Source organism: Phyllobates terribilis, unplaced genomic scaffold, assembly GCF_046119375.1.
Source record: "Phyllobates terribilis strain yellow unplaced genomic scaffold, ASM4611937v1 Scaffold_1__5_contigs__length_1240528914, whole genome shotgun sequence".
Lineage (NCBI taxonomy): Eukaryota > Metazoa > Chordata > Amphibia > Anura > Dendrobatidae > Phyllobates > Phyllobates terribilis.
Genome location: NW_027362761.1, coordinates 364,404,655 through 364,432,450, shown reverse-complemented (window position 1 = coordinate 364,432,450; position 27,796 = coordinate 364,404,655). Strand labels below are relative to the sequence as shown.

The 27,796-nt window shown below is 46.5% G+C and overlaps 1 protein-coding gene across 1 annotated transcript; it reads right to left on the bottom strand.

The window, feature by feature from the left end:
- Nucleotides 1–614: 614 nt before the first annotated feature.
- Nucleotides 615–6,744, bottom strand: PHETA1 (PH domain containing endocytic trafficking adaptor 1). Its single transcript, XM_073676342.1, has 2 exons — nt 6,539–6,744; nt 615–1,534 (listed from the first exon to the last, which is right to left on the bottom strand). Exon 2 carries the CDS (start codon nt 1,512–1,514, stop codon nt 699–701), a length of 816 nt encoding a protein of 271 aa, XP_073532443.1. The 5' UTR covers nt 1,515–1,534; nt 6,539–6,744; the 3' UTR covers nt 615–698.
- Between the last annotated feature and the right edge of the window lie 21,052 nt (nt 6,745–27,796).

The following is a 27,796-nucleotide window of genomic DNA, read 5'->3' as shown; positions in this document are numbered from 1 at the left end:
TATATGTTATCATTTATTGTAGTTTAAGACCAGCGTAATCGTAACCATAAAATAATGACTTCCATCAATAGAAAAACAACCTAAAAAAGTGCCAGGTGCAAATTTATAGTTGCACTGGATACCTGGCTCCTGGACTCTGTCCAACCCTGATATAACACACAAGTAAAATATTCATAGTAAACAGAATCGATTACGGTGCGATAATAGACAGAAAAGACCAATGTGCTAAAAAGAGTGCAACACATTTCTCCAACTTTAAAAGCAATATTTAAAATATAATATAAAAACCTTGTTTATAATCTCCACCTTGTGCTTGGCTATATTGCGAAAACCAAAACTGCGAAAAGTAGCGCTTCAATAATGCAGATCTTATTATTATCTGCAGTTCAGATTCATATTTTGCACACAAAAAAAGGCTATAGAAAAAAAAAAAAAAAAAAAGCTCTCATTTGTAGCAGGAAACATAACCGCTTTGTAAAGGATTAGAAAAAAAACAGACTCCTTCCAGAAACAGCGCCACACCTGTCCCCAGGTTGTCTCTGGTATGGCAGCTCAGCTGAGATGACTGGTGCAGAGCTGCAGCATTACACACAACCTGAGGACAGGTATGGTGCCTTTTTTTGGAAGAAAACAGCCCTGTTTTAATCCTGGAAAAGCTCTTAAGACTACTTTTATAATAATGATGATGAATCCAATGATTACTCAGAATCTTCCACACCACGTGTCGAATCCTCACGGAAACTTTTAGACCACTGTGCTCGGAGTTGTTTAATTTCTTCCCCAAAGAAATCATGAAGTTTTGTAAAACTGTACCGGTCTTCAGCAACCTCATTAAAGGCACATTGTTCATTTTCACCAACTTGCTGTGCTTGATCAGATGCCAAGGACTGGTGGTGGACTTGGCTTCCCGAGTCTCCTTCCAACAGCCATGTTGCATCTTTACAGTGTGGCCCATTGTTATAGACAAAGCCATTTGGCAATTCAGATGAGCTGGTACTCCACTGAGCACAGCCATTGTCCTTAAGAACTGGCCTATCATGAATGCAAGGCAAGGCTGGCCAGGGGGCACTAGGACCAATATCGGTGGAAGTAGATGTTCCACTAGAAGAGGTTTGGCCTTTACGCATTTCCATGAGTTGCTGTTGCAGTTCTTTCACCACTAGTCTTATGTATTCAAAATTTGCCCTTGAAAGAGCCTTTACCCAGGACTCCATAGTACTATGGCTATCTGCAGCAAGAATATAGGCACGGGATTTGGAATAACCAAATCTAATTGCAAAGGCGTACTCCTCTGTAGACTCGCACAGCTCCACCCTGCAGCATTCCAGTATAATGGCTCCCACGGGTTCTTTGCTCTCCTGATGGTCATAGTAAAAAAGCATGTTACCCTTCAGCACAAACCAACGTCTGTGGTATGAGGTGTTGCGATCACCCTTCTTGTACAGGAAGCCACTTTTGTCTATGGGTGAGTTGCAGGTGGCATAATACACCAAGTTCCTCTCGTTTAGCTTCATGTCTCTGCAAACGTCGAGCCCTTTAATACAAAATAAGATATCAGGACCAAATGGCAAATTCATTAACTACTGTCATCCAATCTTATCAATATTTCATGTCACCCCTGGGGGCGAGGAATAGGGAGCTGCAACTACAGTCAGCATAGTAAATTAAAGAGAACATACAAGATGTGAATTCTGTAAAGTTTCTCTACATATTAATTTTAAAGGACCATAAATCCCCTGCTTCCCTAAAGTAAATGACAGATCTAGCTGCCTGCAGCCACCAGGACAACGTATAACCAGAAAATGATCTATTGCATATGTATAATATATACATATATATTCTGCATTAAAAAAGAACAAAAGGGCCAAATAAGACTGGCATTTTGTACTCCACTCTTAATGAGCAGCATTCAAGAATAAAATACAGCAATTAACAGGAGCACGCCACTTAATGAATTCGGCGTATCTTACTAATGACACGCCTTGCCGAAATGTTACTACAGTTATCGACTGGAGTAACATTTCTGGCATAAGTATAGCAAGCACTTTTGCTTAAATTGACGGGTTAGGGGATCAAGCCACACCCGCTCCCACAGCAGCATCACCCAATTTGGTAAAAGTGCTTCAAACTGCCAAAAAGTTACAACATTTTCAATCAACTTTGAGTACTGCAAAAATGTTCAAACATTTTAAAGTGTTTTACGCTAGTTTTGAAGAATTGGACCCCAAATCCTTAGGCTTTGTAAGGACTTAAACTACAAATCTGCAGTCACTATGTGCATCCTCCAGTGCCGGGACGGCGGTCATGTGACGGCAAATATCTGATAGGTATATTCCTGGCCACATTCCAACTAGATGGGTGTGGCCTCGCTCAATGCAAGTCTAGTCAGAATGCATATCCCATACTTGTGGTCACATGACCGCTGTTCCCAGCACCAGCACCGGAGAATCCTCACAGCGAGTGGTAAACCTGAGGACTCACCAGTCTGCAGTCACAGAGTAACTGCAGATTTGTAGTTTAAGACCGGACAAGCCCTTTAAACACAAATAACCTGACTTTGACATTCCCCTTAAATGAGCTTTTATAAAAGTTGAAGAACAGACAATGTTATAAAGTAAAGAAATAACAATTAAATTCCCCACCTCTATAGATCAACCTCTGCTGGTCGAGTCCAGCCAATCACTGACCTCAGCAGCACCGATTCATATAAAAAAAAGTTACCAGGGCCAATAATGTACTGGGTATAATTGCTGAAGGACCAAAAGGGGTCTACTGGGGCAGCCGGGGATTTAACAACTAATGATTATTTCTTTATTTCATAATATTCCTTGATAATGGAACCTCTATACATACACGCAGATCACCAATATCTTTCGCTGACACATTGAAGCAGATTCTAATGAAGAATAGCAAACTGAAAGTAAAAGCATTTATACCCAGGGTGGCAGTGCCCAAAGCTTTACTAGTGGAGCTGTGTCTCCCTGTGGCTTGGCAGAGCGCACACAATGCATTACTATATCCTGGTGTATACATTCTACTTTCACTATTCTCCAGAATAAAGAGCAGCTTTCTGTTCCGGCATCCTGTCCATAGAGATAGATTGTAGAAAAACACAGACCCAGGTTGTCTATGTACACAGGGCACAATCACTGTATAATCAATCAATGGTTATGTAGACTTAAAGGGAATCTCAACAGGATTTCACCTCCCAAACTATTCATATGAACATTTAGATCTTTCAAAGACAAGCCCAGAAATACCTTTACATGGCCAGTCCGTCCGTTCCTCCATCCTTCTGATATAGTCATGATAAAACACAGATTTTTCTGCTGCAGCTCTGCTAGTCCTCAGTCATAAACTCCTGCTATGGAGCCCTCGATTGTCTCTCCATCAAATCTAGCTCAGGCAGAAAGCTGTCAGTCAATGGTGCAGGTGGGATTAGACAGACCTTTCTGAGTAGACGAGCAGAGCTGCAGCAGATAAAACAGGGATTTTAACAAAACTACAGCAAGAGGCCTAGTAATACTGCTGGAATCGGGGTCTCTGTCCTTAGTTCATGCTGCCCTTAGAATGGGAAGTATAAACCTGTGACAGATAGCTTTTAAAGGACGGTTTTCTGTATTTTAAGACACAAACTCCCTGCTTCAGTTAGTTTAAAAACCCCAAAACAAACAAACTTTGCTCTAAACATCCTCCCCAGATCTAGCGCTGAGTCTCTGCCGCTGCTTCTGGTGTCCGCAGTGCTGCCGTCACTGAGCTCAGAGTCAGCAGGAGCCACTGAGCTCACAGATTGGCTGCATCTATTTTTAAATGATGGTCAACATTGCAGAAAAACACAGTTTGTGGTTTGTTATTTTAAAAATAAACTGCAGCCAGAAAAATAATCAAGAGTAATAAAAGCAAAGAAACTTATTTTAAATCTCCCACCATTCCTAAAGGGACAATGCTGCATCCATCATTCCAGTGACCTCTGCAGCCAATCACTGGCCTGCACTTCACATGCAGTCACTACTGAAGCCATGGATTGGTTTCATTGCTCACATAACTGACAGCACGACCAGCTGGGGTCTCTGAAGCAGCGAGGGATTCAACAGGGAATGGTTGTGCCCTTATTTTATAACATTCCCTGATCTTGGCCAAGTGTCTCAGAAAGCCAGAAGAGCCCCATTAATAAAGCTATGTGCCCAAGATGCAGAAATGAAGCAGAAAATTTCTGCAGCATTTCTGCATCTCCCTGGCAGAAAAAAACGCATGCAGATTGTGCATGCGTTTTTCCAGCAGAATACATGCGGATCCACATGCGGGTTCACATGCGTTTCCGCATGCAGATGGACAAGCGCTTTCCAGGCGATAGCATCACTTGTAAAGTGCTTGACAACTAGGTCACACTATATAAATCCATGCAAACGGCATAGATTTATACAGTGTGAACCGTAAAAATTAAAACAAATAAAGCTATACTCACCCCCGAGGCCCCGGCGTGTGCAGCAGCGCTTGTTCCTGTCTGGTTCCCGGCTGCCGGCATATCGCGAGACAGAGCGGTGAAGGGCCTGCGGTCACATGACTGTGACGTCACCGCAGGTCCTCAAGCGATGCCGGCATTCAGAGAGAAGCCTTCGGAAAGGTGAGTATAAACTTTATTTGTTATTTTATTCTTTTTTTACAGGTACAGTGGTACCCAGGTCTGGATGAGAGTCCTCTCCTCCAGAACTGGGTACCATCCGCCCATAGAGACGCATAGAAGCCGCTTGTACGAATGTACAGTCGCGGTTTCTATGCGTCTCAATGCAAGTCAATGGCGGGAGTTCCGCTGCTCTTCCGCAAAATTAAATGACATGCTGCGGATTTTTGTACGCAGCATAAACGCTGCGGAAAAATCCGCAGCATGTGCATAGAACATGCGGAATCCCCTTGGGGACCATGGGGTGCGGATTACCTAGCGTTTAACAAGCGTTTCCGCTGCGGAAATTCCGCAGCATAAACGCTTGAAAAACGCTACGTGGGCACCCAGCCTCAGACAGTGAAATCCAACACTTAGGCTGGGTGCCCACGTAGCGTTTTTCAAGCGTTTATGCTGCGGAATTTCCGCAGCGGAAACGCTTGTTAAACGCTAGGTAATCCGCACCCCATGGTCCCCAAGGGGATTCCGCATGTTCTATGCACATGCTGCGGATTTTTCCGCAGCGTTTATGCTGCGTACAAAAATCCGCAGCATGTCATTTAATTTTGCGGAAGAGCAGCGGAACTCCCGCCATTGACTTGCATTGAGACGCATAGAAACCGCGACTGTACATTCGTACAAGCGGCTTCTATGCGTCTCTATGGGCGGATGGTACCCAGTTCTGGAGGAGAGGACTCTCATCCAGACCTGGGTACCACTGTACCTGTAAAAAAAGAATAAAATAACAAATAAAGTTTATACTCACCTTTCCGAAGGCTTCTCTCTGAATGCTGGCATCGCTTGAGGACCTGCGGTGACGTCACAGTCATGTGACCGCAGGCCCTGCACCGCTCTGTCTCGCGATATGCCGGCATCCAGGAACGAGCGCTGCAGCCACGCCGGGCATCGGGGGTGAGTATAGCTTTGTTTTAATTTTTACGGTTCACACTGTATAAATCCATGCTGTTTGTCAAGCACTTTCCAAGTGATGCTATCGCCTGGAAAGCGCTTGTCAATCTGCATGCGGAAACGCATGTGGATCCGCATGTATTCTGCAGGAAAAACGCATGCACAATCTGCATGCGTTTTTTCTGCCAGGGAGATGCAGAAATTTTCTGCTTCATTTCTGCATCGTGGGCACATAGCCTGACTCTTGCTTACAGTCAGCGGATGGGGACAGATCTGCAGCATATTACAATTTAGACACAGCGCTGCATGAATCCCTGCTATTGTGGGAACTTAGAGTGACTTTAATATGACTGTATCTAAAAGAGGTTGCCCATTTTGGGGGACTATTTTTTTTTCATTAACAAAAAAAAAAGTTTTTATATGTTTCTTTTACAAACACTCTTATCCCCACCACCACCCCACACATAAGGTCAGAAAAAGACAAGACTGCAGGTCAGACCATCAGTAAGCGCTCACTGAAAATTGTAAGTTAACCCATTCCTCAGCCAGAAACACAAGACTATAGAAGGCAAACAGTGCTAAATACTTAATGAGACCCGAGGGCAAAAGTGGTTTTTAGCCCAAAATACGCACATTTCATAAAACTGTCCCCAAAGGTGGACAACTTTTATTCTGAACACAGACCAATAGCATCTGTGTACACATCCAGCTTGTACATGTATAAGAGCCCTCCACAGCCAGGACCCCCAGATCAGCCCTTGTCCCCTACTGTACAAAGAAGTGCCCTGTCCACACACACGATCCTGCGTGTCCACAGCTCTGTGGATGCTGGGAATCTGTATCAGCACAAAGAGGATTGTGAAATTTCCGGGAAGGAACGCTCCAAAACATCTGCCTGTAATCTGCAGCGGGGCTGCGTACACATCAGTGATGGCACCCACAGTACATGCAGTGATCTCCCATACATACACGGTCAGCGGCTCCTCTGCAGTCATAGCCGTGTCCTGCCTCCTCCGGGGCAGCGCAGGTGTGGGGGGCTCAGATCAGACCTGCATCCCCGCTCTGCCCGCTCCCTGCGCCGCACCTCTGCCTCCTGTCTGCCTGCACATTTCCACCTTCCTGGACAGGAAATGGATCGCCCGCACAGGCCCCGCCCATTCACTGCTGTAGCCCCGCCCCCTAGCGGCGCGGACTTTGCCTGCGTGTCCATCCCAAACATACATCACGGGAGCACGCGGGATCATTCCAGGCACGTGCACGTCACGGGTGGGGATTAGTGATAGAAGGAGGGGTCTTGTTCTTGAGTTGATTTATTACATTAGTAATTTTTTTAGTAAGGAAAAGTTTTATATGGGAATTTTAACCCTGTAAGGGCGCAGACAATTTAGCATTTTCCTAACTTTTTTTTAACTTTTCCATAGGGCTTTTTTGCAGGACACGCTTCATTTTACCTGACTGTGGGAAAAACGCAGTTTTGGGGGAGGGGGTTTCATGTTACTTATTTGTGCAGTATAAATGACCGGACAACATGATGCTCCAGGTCAGTGCGATTACGATGATAACAAACGTATAGGGTTTTTTTTAAAACTATTTTAAAGGCTTAAAACTAACCTGAAGTTTGTTAAAAATTGTTAGGTGTCACCATTTTCCGAGACCCATCATTTTTTTACTTGTTTTTTTGCTTGATGGGCTGTTTTCTTTGATACCATTTTGGAATACATTAAACCTTTTGATTAATTTTTATTGTATCTCCACTGGGGGGGTGTAACAACAAAAAAACTACAATTTTGATGTTTCGATATTTATTTTTTAATTTACAATACGGATCAAAAATTAAATATTTTGATAGATTGGACTTTTACACATGCATCAATGCAAAATATAATTTTTTATTATTTATTATTTTTTTATTTTTAACTGAGGAAAAGGGGTGATCTGAATTTTTTTGTATTTTCACTATTTTTTTTCCTTTTTTTAAATTTTTCACTTTCTTTTCATATCCTAAAGGGTACCTGAACCTGCGATTGAGCTGATCGCTTGTACTATATGATGTAATACTCTAGTATTTGCAGTACAGTGCCTTGTGAAAGTATTCACTATCTAGACTTTTTACCTATTTTGTTACATTACAACCTGCGTTTAAGTATTTTGTAATCTGTTTTGTGTGTGTTGCATCAGCATTAAATAGTCTTAGGCTATGTGCCCATGATGCAGAAATGCCCCGGATTTTTCCTGAGCGTTTCTGCATCTCCCTGGCAGAAAAAACACATGCGGATTGTACATGCGGATTGTACATGCGTTTTCCTGCCAGGGACATGCGGAAGTGAAGCGTTCTTCACATGCATTTTCGCATGCGGGTTGACAAGCGCTTTCCAAGCGATTTTAGCATCACTGGGAAAGTGCTTGTCAACTTGGTCACACTATATAAATCCACGCAAACGGCATGGATTTATATAGTGTAAGCCAAAGAATGGTTAAAAATAAAAAAATAAATCTATACTTACCTTCCGATGGCCCCCGCAGTCTTGCTTCGCTCGGTGCTGACTGCCGGCAGTTCGCGGTACACTGAAGGACCTGCCGACGTCAGCGTCGCGTGACCCGTCACATGACTGTGACGTCAGTGCAGGTCCTTCAGTCCATCGCGATTTGCTGGCAAGGGAGGACGAGCGCAGCGGGCCATCAGAAGGTAAGTATCATATTTATTTTTTATTTTATTCTTTTTTTTACAGTTTCTATGGTACCCGGGTCCGGAGGAGTGTCTCCTGTCCTCTAGACCTGGGTACCATTCGCACATTGGAACGCATGGATTCCGCATGTACAGATGCAGTGATGCGGATCCCATGCGTTCCAATGCAAGTCAATGGCGGTAAAAACGCAGCGCTTCCGCAAAATAATTGGTAGTGCTGCGTTTTTTTCCGCAGTGGAAATTTCCGCAGCATGTGCACAGCACATGCGGATTTTCATTGGGGAACATGGCAGGCCTTCTACCAAGCGTTTTTTAAGTGTTTCTGAAGGGTTTTTGCCGCTGCAGAAACGCTTAAAAAACGCATCGTGGGCACACAGCCTAAGTTGGTAAAATGAAGTGAGAAAAATATAGGCATAAATTAAATTTATGAGATCAAATAACTAAAAATTTAGCATGTGCATATGTATTTATCCCTTTTGCGATGAAGCCCCAACAAATTTGTGGTGCAAGCAATTCCCTTCATAAGTCACATGCTTAGTGATAGGAAGTCCACCTGTGTGAAATCTAAGTGTCACATGGCATGTCAGTATATACACACCTTTTCTGAAAGGCCACAAAGGCTGCAACACCATTAAAGGGGTATTCCCATCTCCAAGATCATATCCCAATATGTAGTAGGTGTAATAATAATAATATTAGCAAATACCTACAATTAGAAATGTACTATAGTATTTTTGATTCGCTATCTCTCTTTCCTCATGTGCAGGCATCGCAGGACCTTAGGTATCCATGGTTACGTCCACTGGTAAACTGACAAGTAAGTTAGCTAGCTGCTAGTGGTTGTAACCGTGGATACCTAAGGTCCTGTAATGCCTGCACATGAGGTAAGTGGCATAGCGAATCAAAAATACTATAGTACATTTCTAATTGGAGGTATTTGCTAATATTATTATTATTACACTTAACACACATTGGGATAGGATCTTGGAGATGGGAATACCCCTTTAAGTAAGAGGCACCACTAACCAAACAACACCATGAAGACCAATGAGATCTCCAAACAAAGTCAGGGACAAAGTTGCTGAGAAGTACAAGTCAGGGTTGGGTTATAAAAAATTATCGCAATCTCTGTTCACCCCCCGGATCACCATCAAATTCATTATGATCTAATGGAAAGAACATGGTACCGCAACAAACCTGCCAAAAGAGGGCTGCCCACCAAAACTCTTAACCTGGGCAAGGAGGGCATTAATCAGAGAGGCAGTACAGAGACTGGAGTATCTGTCTATATGACCACAATAAGCCGTACACTCCATAAAGGTGGCCTTTATGGTAGAGTTGAGACTCCCCAAATTTATGGAGGAAGGTGCTGTGGTCAGATGAGACCAAAATGTAACTTTTTGGCCACCAAGGTAAACGCTATGTCTGGCACCAAAACAACACAGCTCATCACCCCAAGAATACCATCCCCATGGGGAAACATGGTGGTGGCAGCATCCTGCTGTGGAGATGTTTTTCGACAATAGGGTAAATGGTCCAAGTTGAGGGGCAGATGGATGGTGAAAAATACAGGGATATTCTTGAACAAAATCTGTTTCAGTCTGTCAGTGATTTGAGACTGGGACGGAGGTTCACCTTCCAACAAGACAATGACCCAAAGCATACTTCTAAAGCAACACTCGAGTGGTTTAAGGCGAAACGTGTAAATGTTTTGGAGTGGCCTAGTCAAAGCCCAGGCCTTAATCCAGTTGAGAATCTGTGGTCAAACTTGGAGATTGCTGTTCAACAGAGGAAACCATCTAACTTGAAGGAGCTGGATCGGTTTGCCTTGAGGAATGGGCAAAAATTCCAGTGGCAAGATGTGGAAAGCTCATAGAAACTTATCCAAAGTGACTCACAGCTCTAATTGCTGCAAAAGGAGGCTCTACAAAGTACTGACTTTAGGGGGTGAATACTTATGCATACTAATGTTTTCAATTATTTTGTCCTATTTGCTTTACAATAAAAAACAACAACAAATGTTCACAGTCGTAGGCATGTTCTTTACATGTAATAGCAATAATTAAAAAATGATACTTTATTATAAATATTTAAAATACTATGAACAAAACCACCGTACTGAATGCAGTCTATCCTGTATGTCCCCTATTTTATCACACAGGTCATATTCAGGATATTAATATTCCCTAAAACCAATCACCCAATGTGTAACAACTAATGTCTAGACTATTCTCAATACATCTGTATCCTAAATTGCCAACCCTTATAAGTTATTTCCACAGGGGGAACATGGGATTATTATTGCACTTTGCCCTCTGCGGAATATAAAACTACAAACCCCTTCTAATCCTGTATATGATCGGAGTTATATGAAAAAGGAGAGGTTTAAATTATTTCCACAAGGGGGAGCATAAGATTATTATTGCACTTTGCCCTCTGCAGAAAATAGAACTATAGACCCCCTCACATCTTATATATTGTCGTAGTTATACAAAGAAGGACAGATTTTTTCCCTTAATCCTTTTTATAAACTACAATCCACTAATAGAGGATACTGATAACACGATTATATCTATATTGTGCTATTGTCTAAAATCAATTGGTCTGCAATATCGGTTTACTGCCTGTAAATTTCTGTTGAATCACAGATGACTCAATGGCAGCTCTACGTCCACAAGGCACACATCTCTTTTTATTTCACTTACAGACCTAATAAATCGTCTGTCATTATGCTGTCCCTTTAATAGTTGCTGCCCCTTTATTTGTAATTCTGGGTATCACAGCAGCCTTTTAGCATGTACGTCCCTATCTCCACATACATGCCCCAAATCATACAAGTACACCTCTACGCGTTTCACCTATCTAATATTTTTATAGGCACATCAGGAGGCTAAGACACTATATTATTTGATAATGCATTTGCAGGAGTCTCTGCTCCCAGCTGTTATAAGAAATGCACGTAGCCATCTATACACAGCGGGAAACTGCACGTAGCCATCTATACACAGCGGGAGGCCGCACCTAGCCATCTATACACAGCAGGGGGCCGCACTTAGCCATCTATACACAGCAGGAGGCCGCACGTAGCCATCTATATACAGCAGGGGGGCGCACGTAGCCATCTATACACAGAAGGGGGCCGCACGTAGCCATCTATACACAGCGGGAGGCCGCACGTTGCCATCTATACACAGTGGGAGGCCGCACGTAGCCATCTATGCACAGCGAAAGGCCGCACGTAGCCATCTATACACAGCGGGAGGCCGCACGTAGCCATCTATACACAGCGGGAGGCCGCACGTAGCCATCTATACACAGCGGGAGGCCGCACGTAGCCATCTATACACAGCGGAAGGCCGCATGTAACCATCTATACACAGCGGGAGGCCGCACGTAGCCATCTATACACAGCGGGAGGCCGCACGTAGTCATCTATACACAGTGGAAGGCCACACGTAGCCATCTATACACAGCGGGAGGCCACACAGTGCCATCTATACACAGCGGGAGGCAGAACGGCGCCCCCAGATACAGCGGGAGGAGGCCGTACGGCGCCCCCCAGATACAGCGGGAGGAGGCTGCACGGCGCCCCCCAGATACAGCGGGAGGAGGCCGTACGGTGCCCCCCAGATACAATGGGAGGAGGCCGCACGCAGTCACGCACACACAAACATATACAGACCTATACGCATAAACACATTTGAAACACAAAAATACATATAAACAGACATCACACACAATGATATCTGCCTGCGCACACACACACACGTCACTCACCATCCCCCAGCTCGGCTCTAAACGTCGTCCAGCTACTCTCCGGTGCAGCAGTGCAGGGCGCACACTGTGTGACGTCACACTAGCAGACACAGCCGCGCACAGGGCTGTGTCTCCTAGCTGTGACGCGGCTGGGCCAGCACAAGCACACAGGGAAGTTAAGAGGTGCAGTGCTGGCCCAGCCGAAGAAGAAGCCGGGCCAGCACTGCACCTGGGGGAGCGGTCCGGGGGCCCTCCCGCCTCTGCCTGCCAGTCTGCCACATTGGCGCTGCCATCCTGCACATATTATAATGAGGGCAATCTGGCCAAGGGCCCCCCGGGCCCTGGGCGGTAGCCCAGATTGCCCTCATTACAATCCGCCTATGGTTACACGTGACGCCGGCACCCAATCAGCACTGGCGTCACTGTCCCCGCCTCGTGTCAAATTGAACATGAAAAGGAAGTCAGAGATCAGTCGTAGCCCGGACTTCCTCTTCATGCTCGATTTGTCCGCAGGCAGTGACAGTGATGTCAGTGCTGATTGGGCGCCGGCCTCATGTGTCACAACAAGAGCACGAGCGCCCCAGGGAGAGCTGTGACGCTCGCAGCCCTACCCTGGGAATATGGGTTACTCGGAGCCGGGTCAGATGTTCGGTGGGTTGTAGCCGTGGCCTGGACCCGTTCCGTGCCCAGGGCCGTCACATTAAAACGGGTGGTACGGGCTATCAGGGTTGCTATCGACTACGCCACCTGTGGTACCTGGTGAAGGCCACCAGCGCTGCTGCAGTCCTCCGAGGCGGGATGTTGTGGCAGCCGACGTTGATACTACTCCCCACAGGCGGAGCAGGGCCTCAGGGCAGAGACGAGGATGGAGGGAGTTGTAGTGTAGGAGGTCTGGTGCTACGTGGTGCGGTGCAGTGCGGAAATAAAGAGTCTGGAGGCCATAGGGGTCGACATCCAGGGTTTTTACTCACGGAGAGTACAGCTGCAAGGCTTCTCCCTGCTCCTCACGGAGTTCTGCGGTCACCAGGGACGGGAGTCCGACAACCTCCGAGTAATTCAAGTGCTTAATCAGGACCCCGCACCAGAGTGTTCCTAGACTTCAGACCGAGTCCCTTTCCTGTCTGTGTGTGTGTAGATAGGCCGGGTCTCCCTCTGGACTTCGCTCAGAAATAGGGTACGGGTGGCAGCTCCGCTCCGTCCGTTACCCGGTGGGATCCTCTGGGCCTGCCGGGCTTCCCTGACTAGGACGTAGAGTAGCAAAGTCAGGTGTCGGGGGCCGGTAACCCCTCTTGCAGCCGGAATCCCTCTGACTAGGCCAGAATAGCGAGGACAGGTGGCGTATACCGCTCCGTCTGCATCCCCCTGGGATCCTTTTGCGGTGGAGCTACACTCCTAAGCTCCGGGCCTTCTTGGTCATGGTCCTTGACTGGGTTGAGACATACGTTAACTCCAACCTGCCCCTCAACCCAAGGCCAGGGTACGAGGGCCGTGTCTCCATCCGCTGCAGGTTCACCCAGAAGCCACGTTCAGGGATGGAGATCACAATTAAAGAACCATGAGCCAAGATGGCTGTTTATTAAATATGAAATATTAAGTGTAACTAAATGTGAGTCCTCCACCCTCACCCACTAATTGGTTCCCCCTATCTCTTGGTTCCCCAGTCTCCCAATTTCCCAGTAGGGGCAGCACCCTAGTGCCTACTAGCCCCCTCTGGTGGGAGAAGTGTGGTGTTGGATGTGGAGGTGGGGTCCTGACCATTGCACCGTTCTTACCTCGAAGGAGGAACATGAGAAGAGAAAATGGACCAAACAATTTGTTGTTCAGTTTCTCCTGAGCACATTGATACCCCATATTTGGTGGAAAATGACTGGTTGGGTACTTCAAGGTTCGGAAAGGAAGGAGCACCTTTCAACTTTTGGAGCGCAAAATTGGCTGGAATAGATAGCTGATGCCATGTCGCGTTTGCAGAGCCCCTGATGTGCCTAAACAGTGGAAACTCCCCTCAAGTGACCCCCTTTTGGAAACTGTACACCTTAAAGAACTTATCTAGAGGTGTGGTGAGCACCTGAAACCTGCAGGTGCTTCACAGAATTTTATAACGTTGAGCCGTGAAAATAAAAAAAATCACATTATTCCCACAAAAATATTGCTTTATTCATTTTCACAAGGGTAACAGGAGAAAATGGACCACACAATTTGTTGTATAATTTCTCCTGAGTACACCGATTCCCATATGTGTTGGAAAACTACTGTCTGGGCTCTCGACAAGGCTCACAGGGGAAGGAGCACCATTTGACTTTTGGAGCACAAAGTTGGCTGCAATCGATAACAGACGTAGTGTTGCATTTGCTGATCCCCTGATGTGCCTAAATAGTGGAAATCCACAAGTGACCCCATTTTGGAAACCCCTCAAGGAACTTATCTGGAGGTGTGATGAGCACCTTGAACCCACAGGTGCTTCACAGAATTTTATAATGTTGAGCTGTGAAAATTAAAAAATGCATGTTTCACGCAAAAATGTTGCTTTGGCCCCCAATTTTTCCTTTTTACAAGGGTAACAGGAAAAAATTGACCCCAAAATATGTTGTGTGATTTCTCTTAAGTACATTGATACCCTATATGTTTGGGCACACGGCAAGGCTCGGACAGTAAGGAGCCCAAATTGAATTCTGGAACTCAATTTTGTCTGGAATAGGTTGCAGATGCTATGTCACATTTGAAGAGCCCCTGACATGCCAAAACAGCAGAAACCCCCCTTAAATGACCATATTTTGAAAACTACACCTCTTGAGGAATTCATCTAGGGGCGTAGTGAGCATATTAACCCTCAGGCGATTCACAGACTTGTATAACATTAGCCTGAGTCAATGGAAAATTACCATTTTTTTCCACTAAAATGTTGCATTGGCCCCAAGTTTTTAATTTTCAAAAGGGATAATAGGAGAAAATATACCATACAATTTGTTACACAGTTTCTCCTGAGTATGCCAATACCCGATATGTGGTCAAAAACTACTTTTGAGGCACAGTGAAATGCTCAGAAAAGAAAAAGCATGATATTGGAGTTCAGAATTTGCTGGAATGGTTTGAGGGTGCCATGTCACATTGGCAGAGCCCCTGAGGTGCCAGAACAGCAGAACTCCCCTATAAGTGACCCATTTTACAAACTACACCTCTAAAGAAATGAATCTAGGGGTGCAGTGAGCATATTGGCACCACATGTATCTCACAGAATGTGATACCATTGGGCAGTGAAGAATTGAAGAATGAATGATTACATTTTTACCACTAAAATGATGTTCTAGCCCCAATTTTATAATTTTTACAAGGGCTAATAGGAAAAAATGGACCTCACAGTTTGTTGTGCAATTTCTCCTGAGTGCGCCAATGCCCTTCATGTAATCAGGTACTACTTTCAGGCATAGTGGAAAGCTCAGAAGGAAAGGAGCGCCATATTGTAGTACAGATTTGGCTGTTATGGTTTGCGGGTACAATCACCCACCAGAAGAGCCCTTGAGATGCCAGAACAACAGAACACCCCCTAAGTGACCCCATTTTACAAACTACTCTCAGTGAATTTATCTAAGGGTTCAATGTTCATATTGACACCACGGGGTTGTCACAGAATTTTATACCATTGAGCAGTGAAGAAAAAATTATTACATTTTTACCACAAAAAATGTTTTAACCCCAAATTTTATATTTTTACATGGGGAAATGGGTAAAATAATACTAAAATTTGTCACACAATTTCTGCTGAGCATGGCAATACTCCATATGTGGAGTTCTGCTTAGCCACATGGCGAGTCTCTGAAGGGAAGGAGCGCTATTTGACTCTAGAAGAACAAATTATCATAGAATAGTTTGCAGACTCCATATTCAGGACTCCTAAGTGCTCTAAGCGCAGAATCCCCCCTCAAGTGATCCCATTTTGGAAATTACTCCCCTCTTGGAATTTATCTACAGGTGTAGTGACGATTTTGACTTCATATGTGTTTTCCAGAAACAAGCAGTAGTAGATATTGCTGAGTGAAAACTGCAAATCTGCCATTGTAGTGCCCATACATTGCAGCGCCCAGTATGTTGTAGTGCCCATATATTGTAGTGGTCATACATTGTGCCCAGCTCGTGCTTCTAGAGACATGGACCCCGTAAATTAGGCGGGCTCGCTTTGCTACAGAAATGGCAAACATGTGGACGCTAAATATACTACCCACATACCTCACCTCTGGGTGTGGTTAACAGCCTATAAAATGGAGGACGTTGTTTAGCACATGGTCTGTGTGTCTGGAGGGAGAAGGCCTCGTGTGCGTGGTTGTCTACAGACTGGGCCATGTACTGGATGCCTACCAGCCTGTGTGACCACAGTGCTGGCTAAGCAGAGACTTTGTTCAAAGGACTCTTTTCTTTGTGTTTGCCTGAACTGAAGGCTGTTTGCTTTTCCTTTTGGCTTCTGGGTTTATGAAGAAATAAACCAACATGAACTTTTAAAGGAACATGCTTCCTGTTTTCCTCCCGTCGCACTCAGGTGAGTAAAACCCCTACAATTGGTGTTAGACGTGCGGGCAGTGTTCCCAGCAGATACATGTGAAGGCTACAAAAAGGACTGCGTGTCCTGGGTAAAGTCTGCAACAAGCCAGCAAGCATCGCCAGACAAGATGGAGTACCTGCTGAAGCACCTGGTCCAGTCGCAGCAGCATCAACAGGAGACCAACGGGCTGTTGTTACAGCAGATCCAGCAGGAGCAGCGGCAGCAGATGCAGCTTCTGACAACTGCCATCCAGGGCGGGACGAGCGCCTCAACCCCAGGACTGGCTGACGACTGCCACGTCCGGAAGGAGGTAAGATGGGCCTTGCAGAAGATGACCCCTGGGGATGATGTGCAAGCTTTTCTAACTGTATTTGAAAGGGTTGCTGAGAGGGATAAACTTCCGCCAGAGCAATGGGCAGAGGTGCTGGCGTCGTACCTGACGGGGGAGCCCTAGAAAGCATACTATGACCTAGCTTTGCAGGACGCTAAGGAGTATGGCAAGCTAAAGACTGAGATTCTGGAATGCTTGAGGGTGATGATGTCTGTCAGGGCCCAGCGGGTCCACCACTGGGCGTATCACCGGGACAAACCATCTCACTCTCAAATGTTTGACCTTTTGCACTTGGTCCAGAAGTGGCTGCAGCCAGAGTCCTCTACGCCTGCGCAGATGGTAGAGCGGGTGGTGATGGGTCGGTTTGTGCACTCTCTGCCGAGACCAATACTGACTTGGGTTGCCCAGGGTGATCCCCGGAATGCTGATGAACTAGTTGGGCTGGTCGAGAGATACTAGGGGGTTGAGGGTTCCTTGGGAAGGCAGCCCACTCCATACTGGGGGTCCCAACAGGGGGTGGAGAACCAAAAGGGGGTGGGGCATCCAAGGTCCAAAGGGGCGGGGGAGGTGATGCCGAAGGTCCCTACGGGTGAGGTTGTTTGCTGGAGGTGCCACCGCCCAGGCCATATAGCCGCCCGTTGTCCCCTGACCCCCGAGCAGATGGACTGCAGCATAGGACGCCGTGTTCATATTGTGTGTATCCGGCCTGCAGGGTGAACTGTCCACCCAGCAAGGGGCCACAATTGTGTCCTGTGAACGTGAACGGACGGAAGGTAACGGCACTGCTAGACTCCGGGAATCTGGTGAGCCTTATGAGGGCCACCCTTCCTCTCCAACTGACCTCGGGGAAAAAGGTTGGCGTACGGTGCATTCATGTTGATGCTAAGGATTACCCCATGGCCAGAGTGGACACTGAAACGACCCATGGTACTGAGTCTCACGAGGTCGGCGTCGTTCAGGATTTGCTGCACCCTATTATTATAGGGTTCGATGGCTCAGATAGGAAACCAATTAACCCTGATGAGGTATCACCACAGTCAGACAGGTTTCCCTTTTGTGTCCTTGTGGGGGATGAGGAGGTAGTGTCCCCTGAATCTGACATTCCAGAGTTAGGGGTGACCAGTGAGAATTTTGGACTGCCCAACATAGGGACCTAACTCTGAAGGAAGCCTTCAATAATGTCACGGTCATAAATGTGGTTACACAGGAGTCGGGGGCTGACACAAGGTTTCCCTATTTTATGATAAGTGGGAAATTGTTGTACCGGGTCACGAAAGTGAGGGAGGAGCTGGTGGAACAGTTAATAGTGCCGGGCCCCTGCGACGGAAGGTGTTGGACATGGCCCATTCACACATTATGGGGGGACAGCTGGGGGTGGGATAAAACGCAGGAACGTATCATGCGGATGTTCTATTGGCCCGGGTGTCACTGGGAAATATTAAAGTGTTGCAGTTCCTGCCCTACGTGTCAGTTAATCACCCCCACCTCTCACTTCCGAAGTCCCCTCGTGCCATTGCTCATTATTCAAGTGCCGCTCGAAAGAATTGCCATGGACTTGGTCAGTCCCCTGGTTAAATCTGCTCGTGGGCATCAATATACAGGTGCATCTCACAAAATTCGAATATCATCAAAAGTTAATTTATTTCAGTTCTTCAATCCAAAAAGTCAAACTAATATATGATATAGAATCATTAGAAACAGAGTGATCTATTTCAAGTGTTTATTTCTGTTAATGTTGATGATTATGGATTGCAGCCAATGAAAACACAAAAGTCATTATCTCAGTAAATTAAAATAATTAACAAAAAACACCTGCAAATGTGTTTAAAAAGGTCCCTTAGTCTGTTTCAGTAGGCTCCACAATCATGGGGAAGGCTGAGGACTTGACAGATGTCCATAAGGCAGTCATTGACACAATCCACAAGGTCCCAGAGTTCCAATTTTCATTTGGAAATCAAGGTCCCAGAGTCTGGAGGAAGAGTGGAGAGGCACACAATCTAAGCTGTTTGAGGTCTAGTGTGAGGTTTCCACAATCAGTGATGGTTTGGGGAGCCATGTAATCTGCTAGTGTAGGTCCACTGTGTTTTATCAAGATCAAAGTCAGCGCAGCCATCTACCAGGAAATATTAGAGCACTTCATGCTTCCCTCTGCCAACAAGCTTTTTGGGGATGGAAAAATTTCATTCTCCAGCAGGACTCTGCCAAAAGTACCAATGCCTGTTTTAAAGACAACAGTATCACTGTGCTTGACTGGCCAGAAAACTCGTCTGACCTTAACCCCATAGATAATCTATGGGGTATTGTCAAGAGGAAGATGAGAGACACCAGACCCAACAATGCAGACGAGCTGAAGGCTGCTATCAAAGCAACTGGGCTTCCATAACACCTCAGCAGTGCCACAGACTGATCGCCTCCACGCCACGCCGCATTGATGCAGCAATTGATGCAAAATGAGCCCCGACAAGGTATTGAGTGCATTTACTGAACATACATTTCAGTAGGCCAACATTTCGGATTTTAAAAATATTTTTCAAGCTGTTGTTATAAAGTATTCTAATTTACTGAGATAATGACTTTTGTGTTTTCATTGGCTGTAAGCCATAATCATCAACATTAAGAGAAATAAACACTTGAAATAGATCACTCTGTTTGTAATGACTATATAATATATGAGTTTCACTTTTTGTATTGAAGAACTGAAATAACTTAACTTTTTGATGATATTGTAATGTAGTGAGATGCACATGTATATTGGTTATTCTGGACTATGCCACATGCTATCCTAAAGTGATTCCCCTGAGAAACTCCTCCGCGAAGAGTATAGCCCGCGAATTGGTCCACGTTTTTTCCCGGACAGTTTTACAAAAGGAGATCCTGACTGAGCAGGGAACACCTTCTATGAGTAAGGTGATGAGGAAGTTATGCAAGGTCCTGCAAATCTCCCAACTGAAGACTTCAGTGTACCATCCTCAGACAGATGGCCTTGTGGAAAGGTTTAATAAAACTCTGAAGAGTATGCTGACGAAGGCAATAGAAAAGGACGGTAGAGACTGGGACTGTCTCCTACTGTATCTGCTGTTCTCTATCCATGACGTTCCGCAGGCCTCTACAGGATTCTCGCCATTTGAACTCCTGTATGGCCGACATTCACGGGGTCTCCTTGATACAGCAAAGGAAACCTGGGAAGCCGAAGTCACGCCCCATAGAAGCATCATCAAGCTTGTTGCACTGATGCAGCAGAGGATTGCGAAAGTGATGCCCATCGTGAAAAGGACATCTCCTCCAGGCACAAGAAGCTCAGACGAGTGTCTACAACCGGTCAGCCAGAGTGAGGCAATTCAGTCCAGCAGACCGAATCCTCATGCTAATTCCTACGGTGGTGAGTTAAGTTCTTGGCCAAATGGCAAGGGTCGTATGAGGTGGTGGAAAAAGTTGGTGAAGTGAACTACAAGGTTTATCAACCAGGACGACGTAAGCCATACCAGATATACCATGTCAACCTCATCAATCTGTGCCAAGACAGAGAGGCTGTGGAAGCTCCGTGCTTGCTGGTCAAACCAGAAGGCGAAGTTGGAGGAGTTGCAATAGCGGAAACGCTAAAGAAGGCCCAAAAACAGCAGTGTCAGGAGTTGCTGCAGAAGAACAGGGATCTGTTCTCAGAATTATCGGGCTGCACAAGGGTCATAGAACATGAGGTTCTGACGGAGCCACATGTGTGGGTGAACTTGAAGCGCTATTGGATACCTGAGGCCCGACGAGAGTTGATCTCCAAAGAAGTGGCTCGTATGCTGAAGCTCGGTATCATTGAAGAATCCAAGAGCGGTTGGTCGAACCCGATTGTCTTGGTCCCTAAGCCCAATGGTGAGTGGAGATTCTCCAACGACTATCGGAAGTTGTATGAGGTCTCCAAATTTGATCCATATGCCACGCTTCGATGAGCTGATCGAGAGGCTTGGGCCAGCAAGGTACATAACCACCTTGGATTTGACGAAGAGATATTGGCAGATAGCCATGGCACAGGGAGCCAAGGAGAAGACTTCTTCCTGTATGTCTGGATGCTGTTTGGACTGCCTTACAGAGAGCCATGGATTGAATTCTTGCACCCCATAAGTAATATGCCGCAGCATACCTGGACGATATTATTATCTTCAGCCCAGACTGGGAGAGTCATCTGGAAAAGGTGTTTGATGCTCTAAGGAAGGCGGGGTTTTTAATAAACCGAAAGAAATGTGCCTTGGGGAAAGAAGAAGCCAAATACCTGGGATATGTAGTGGGTAGAGGCGAGATCAAGCCCCAAATCAGTAAAGTAGAGGCAATCCAAACCTGGCCGAGAACCCTGTAAAAAAAAACAAGTTAGAGCCTTCCTGAGGATCGTGGGATACTACAGGAGGTTCATCCCAAACTTTGCCATAATGGCCGCACCCCTGACTGACCTCCTTAAGGGGACGAAATCGGCAATGGTCAAATGGTCTAAAGAGGCAGAGACGGCCTTTCAAAAAATGAAAAGGGCTCTGTCTAAGCAACCGGTCCTGGTTGCCCCGACTTTAAGAAAGAATTTGTACTCCAAATGGACACGTTTTGGGAGCAGTCCTTTCCCAGGAGATACACGTGGAGGAGCACCCTATTCTGTACCTGAGTAGGAAGCTGTCCTCATGTGAGAGTAATTATTCGGTCATAGAGAAGGAGTGCTTGGCCATAAAGTGGGCGGTGGACATGTTATGGTACTATCTGTTAGGACGTAAGTTTAGATTGGTATCCGACCATGCCCCGCTCAGATGGATGAGGGAAACAAAGGGTAAAATGCTAGGGTCACTCGCTGGTTCTTAGCCCTACAGGATTCCAACTTCCATGTAGAACACAGAGGAGGGAATCTACATGGTAATGCCGATGCCCTCTCGAGAATCCCCTGTCTAGTGGTAGAAGGTGCAAAGCCTCACGGCTTTAGGCAGAGGGGGGAGGTATGTAAGGTGGCTAATAGTCGCATAGTCAATGGGAGGTATGTGTCACAGAGATGGCTGTCCTCTGTGATGTAACCCAGAGTGTTTCTCTAGTGCACGTAAGCACTAAGAGAATCGTTTGGTGCACCTGGGATCGGGTTATGGGTAGCTTAGAAAGTTGGGCGGGTCTAGCTACCCACATACCTCACCACTGGGTGTGGTTAACAGCCTATAAAATGGAGACTGTTTTTTAACACATGGTCTGTGTGTCAGGTGGGAGAAGGCCTCCTGTGTGTGCTTGTCTCCAGACTGGGCCTTGTACTGGATGCCTACCAGCCTGTATGACCACAGCGCTGGCTAACCAGAGACTTTGTTCAAAGGACTGTTTTCTTTGTGTTTGCCTGAACTAAAGGCTGTTTGCTTTTCCTTTTGGCTTTTGGGTTTATGAAGCAATAAACCAACATGAACTTTTAAAGGAACATGATTCCTGTTTTCCTCCCGTCGCACCCAAGTGAGTAAAACTCCTACAGTACATTTTACATAACATTTTGGATCATGTTTATTCTGCGCTCTACGCTGAGCACTTACATCAGGGTTTCCATCTAAATCTCCGAATGACGTGATTCAGACCAAACCCCCATTCACTATAATGAGGCAGCAAAATTACTCCATCTGGTCTTCTTTTCAGAGGTGCACAAAACTTTGGCTGACCTCGCTTTTATGCACGCTTAAAAAAACAAAATCTGCCGAATCAAAGGACAGACAGAGTCCAGAGTGTCTCCATCTGCCTCCTTATAGGGAATCTTCCATCAGGGGTTCCATCTAAACCACGTTTTTCAAGATTTACATGTAAACCCGGTGTAAGCACTCAGCGTAGAGCCAAGCTTTACTGTGATCTTTGGGGGGCAGAATGAACAAATCAACAGCAGGGCAAGAATTGGTTGCATTTATTTTTATGCATTATTATTATTTTTTCATTTTTTTGTTCTTTATTTTGCGATTTATTTTAAAAATATTTGTATGCATTTTTTTAAACTATTTTTTAAACTTTTTTACTTAATTCCTCTATGGGAGGTTAACTTTTATTAGTCTGATCGCTGGTACTACGCATTGCAATGCATTACACCTCTCTGTGCTGCACTGGCAGAAGCCTCTTAGACCATGTTCCTGGCATGGTATAACAGGCATGCCGTAGCTCGCTGACCCGAAGATCGTCAAGACGACCTCAGGTTGCCATGGTAACAATCGGACCCTCGCGATGACGTCACAGGGTGCCGATCAAAAAAAGAGGGAGCCCACTCCCTCTCCCAGCCTTCTAAATGCTGCAATCGATATCAATCAAGGCATTTAGGGGGTTAAATGGCCCAGGGCAGTGTAGGCTCCGCTCCTGGCAATGACAGCCGGGTCTGTGTTGGAACTTAAGCTGAGCTCCTGGTGGCGATCGTGCAGGCACAGCTGCTGTGCCCGACATGATTGCCATGACCTACCCATATGTCAAAGGTCGGGAACCCCTATCGAACCATGACATATGGGTATGTCAAAGGTTGTGATGGAGTTAAAGAGAACTGTCCTGCAGGGCAGCATGTTATAAAACAGAAAGAACACATCAAACCAGGCTTAGGAGACTAGCGGGCAGTCCTACTCAGTTATTCTTTTCTGCATGTGCACTCATACAGGTTAGGGCTCCTTCAGACGTCAGTGATTTTTTCATACAAGAAACTCATTCCGGGTTTCATCATTGTTTTTTTTAATCAGAGTTTGGTCAGTGTATCAGTTTTTACTATCAGCGATTCAACAGTCTTTCTCAGACAAAAAAAAAAGATATCACAAGTCTACATAATTTTGTGCAGACCACTGAGATAGCAAAAATACACGAACATGTGAACAGTCCCATAGAGTATAGTAGCTATGAGTTCTATCCATGAAAAACACGGATAGAACTAATCAAGAAAAATTGACATCTGCCTGAGCCCTAAGGCTGTTGAAAAACTGCCAAGTGGACTCCTAAGCCCAAAATGAGAAGAAAACTAAATAAACAAGTTATACTGGATCTTTTCATCCTAAAATACAGTTGAAACCAGAAGTTTACATACACTATATAAATAGACAAATATGCATGTTTTTCTCAATATCTGACATGAAATCACAATAAACCTTTCCCGTTTTAGGTAAATTAGGATTACCATAAAGTTTAATATTTGCCAAATGGCAGAATAATGAGAGATAGAGAATGTTTTAAGGCATTTTTATTACTTACTGCAAAGTCAAAAGTTTACATACATTTCATTAGTATTTTGTACCATTGCCCTTAAACTGAATAACTTGGGTCAAACGTTTGTGATATCCTTCCACAAGCTTCTCACAATAGTTGGTTGGAATTTGGGCCCATTCCTCCTGACAAAACTGGTGTAACTGATCCAGGTTTGTAGGTCGCCTTGCTCGCACCTTCCTTTTCAGCTGTGCACATAAAGTTTCAATAGGATTGATATCAGGGCTTTGTGATGGCCACTCCAAAACTTTGACTTTGTTATCCTTAAGCCACTTTACTAACATTTTGGCAGTATGCTTCGGGTCATTGTTCATTTGGAAGACCCATTTCCGCCCAAGCTTTAACTTCCTGGCTGATGTCTTGAGATGTTGCTTCAGTATTGCCACATAATCTTCTTTTCTCATGATGCCATCTATTTTGTGAAGAGCACTGTTACGCTCGCGCCCGGACTGACTGGCGTGAGCGTGATTAGTGATCCCACTGTACCATGAACCGAGGAGTGCCTGGAGGGGCGTAACTAAGTATCAACCCGATCCGACCAAGGTCGCACGGCGGCTTAGTCAACTCCATGGACCAAGGAGGAACCGAGCAGAGGGACCAGGTGCGACTCCAGGTCAGACCCCGGTCACAGTTGTTGACCCACACCGGGGAATGCAGGAACAGGCAGGTTAGACTGGCATACAGGCAGGTGGATACTGGCAAGTACGGCTGGTATGCAGACAGGTGGGTACTGGCAAGTACGGCTGGTATGCAGACAGGTGGGCACTGGCAAGCACGGCTGGTATGCAGACAGGTGGGCACTGGCAAGCACGGCTGGTATGCAGACAGGTGGGCACTGGCAAGCACGGCTGGTATGCAGACAGGGAGATACTGGCAAGCACGGCTGGAGTGCAGACCGGGAGGTACTAGCAGGTTGGAGCGCAGGCTGGATAGGGTCCAGTACAGACTGTGAGACAGGTACAGAGACGCAGATGCGGAAGACAAGCAGAGTAAAGCAAAACTGCCGGAACGGAGGACAAAGTAGAGCAGAGAGGGACTGCTGGTGCGGTGAGCAAGCAGAGCGGAGCGAAAACCGCAGGTGCGATGGACAGGTCAGAGCAGAGCGGAACCGCCGGAGCGGTGGGCAAGGCAGAGCAGAGAGAAGCTGCCGGAGTGGTGGGCAAGGCAGAGCAGAGAGAAGCCACCAGAGCGGTGGGCAAGTCAGAGCAGAGAGAAACCGCTGGTGAGGTGAGCAAGGCAGAGCAGAGAGAAGCCGCTGGAGCGGTGGGTAAGCCAGAGCAGAGAGAAGCCGACGGAGCGGTGTGTAAGTCAGAGCAGAGAGAAGCCGCTGGAGCGGTGGCTAAGGCAGAGCAGAGGGAAGCCGCCGGAGCGGTGGGCAAGTCAGAGCAGAGAGAAACCGCCAGAGCGGTGGGTAAGGCAGAGCAGAGGGAAACCGTCGGAGCGGTGGGCAAGTCAGAGCAGAGAGAAGCCGCCGGAGCGGTGGGCAAGGCAGAGAGGACAGGGCTCTGTTCACATGGAACAGACTGGAAAATACAGGAAGATACGGAGGAAGGGAAAAGGGATAAGCAGAACCAGGTACACACAAGGTACTTCCTATGAAGTAGCGAGTGGACACAAAACACACAAACAGAAGTACAGAGACAACGAGTTGGAGTTAGGTGCAGGTTCAGATACTGCAGGAAAAGGGAAGGTACGGACATAGAGACAAACAGGTAACAGGCTAGGATACAGTTCAGACAGGAACTGCTACTGCAAGGAGATACAAGAACGAGCCTGGGTATACAGCCCCCAGAGATGGCGGAAACGGACAAGAAGTCACAGATAACAGGTCTGGGTATGCAGACCCCAGAGATGACGGAAACGGACAGAAGTAGAACTGGACCTGGCAACTTCAGGGTCAAGGAGCACACTGAATGTTAGTGTTGCTCAGGCCCCGCCTACTGGGTGGAGGGGGTTTAAATATCCAGTGACTCACAGCAATAGGCTGGAGACACTTTAGGGGTGCGCCCACAGCAGCTATAAGAATCAGGAAGTAACCGGGCCGCCGCCCTAAGCAGTCAGTCAAGAGGCATGCACACAGCATGAACTGGAGCAAGATTTGCTGGCTGGACTGACAGGTAAGATTGCGGTCTTGCATAGTGGGAGGTGGTGCACTATGCAAGCACGCCGCCAGGGATGTTACAGTAACCCCCCCCTTTACACCCCCTGTTCTTCAAGCCTGCAAGGGTCTTCTGCAGAGAATTTGGAGGCCAATCCTTCTCTTCAAGAGGATTACCTCTTCTGTCCATTAGAGGAAACAAAACTGATCTCATCATCTTTGTGACTAGGATGTTTCCTCCTATCAAGCCATCCTCAGCAACAAATGAAGTGGGTGAAGTACCAGGAAAAGCACACAGGAAAGTCTCTCTCCGTTTGTTATCAGGTAGCACCCTGGTGGATTCAGGAGACAACTGGAGGTCCTCCGCCTGGTTGGAGGGGTGCAGAGACTCGGGGGTAACCACCACCTTGACGTTCACTTTGCCAAGCTTACTGGATGAAGTGGGTGGCGTACCAGGTACCGGGTGTAGGAAAGTCTTTCTCCGTTTATCAGGTAGCACCCCAGGAAATTCAGGAGACAATTGGAGGTCCTCCTCCTGGTTGGAGGGATGCAGAGACTCGGGGGTAATCACTGCTTCGAAGTACATTTTGCCAAGCTTACTGGATGAAGTGGGCGGCGTACCAGGTACCGGGTGTAGGAAAGTCTCTCCGTTTAACAGGTAGCACCCCGGGGAATTCAGGAGACAACTGGAGGTCCTCCGCCTGGTTGGAGGGGTGCAGAGACTCGGGGGTAATCACTGCTTCGATGTACACTTTGCCAAGCTTACTGGATGAAGTGGGCGAAGTACCAGGTACAGGGTGTAGGAAAGTCTCTCTCCCTTTTTTATCAGGTAGCACCCCGGAGGATTCAGGAGACAACTGGAGGTCCTCCGCCTGGTTGGAGGGGTGCAGGGGCTCTGGGGTAAACACCGCCTTGATGGACGTAGGACCAGATTTATTAAAGACGGAGGGTCCTTGCTTTAGGACCATCTTCAGACTGGTTTCAGAGATGACTTGTCTGTAAGGCGGGACGGTACCTGAAGCCAGATCATTGGTACAATCGTCGAGACTGTGTGGGGACAACGCCTCCGCTTCTCTTCCTTCGGAGACTTCAGCGCACAGCGAGTCAGCGACTAGCAGATCTGGTGAAGAAGCAGAAGAAACTGCTGACTGTCCTGAAGATGTGGGGACTGGACACCCCTTGTACCTTAGCAGTCCCCCAGGATACACCATGCAGGATCTCCAGACCTGAGTGGGCACTAGATCTCTCGGCTCTGGACGACCTGTGGGTAAGCCAGTCAGCACCTGGAATGTGAACTTCTTCATATGTAGTGCTCCAATCTGGAGCTTAATTTGTACAGACATATTTTGACTGTTTCTGAGTAGGGCTCGTCCTTCTGCTGACAATGCCGAAACCGGGTTCTGGAGTTGTCGGACGGGAATCAGACACCGACTCTTCAAGGCTTTAAGCCTGAAACTTCCGGTTAATCCGAGGCCTTCACTTGACACGGAGACAGTCATGGTCATCTATGGAGAGGAAACACTAACGCCAAGGGCAGCCTCTCCTACAGGCCTAATGTCTTGGGATTCTCCAACCCTTGCTGGACAAAGACCATCAGGAGATCCCAAACCACCGCAGCG

What these genes read in the sequence shown, in the direction of transcription:
- PHETA1 (XM_073676342.1), bottom strand. Translation starts at nt 1,514, where the DNA reads ATGAAGCTAAACGAGAGGAACTTGGTGTATTATGCCACCTGCAACTCA.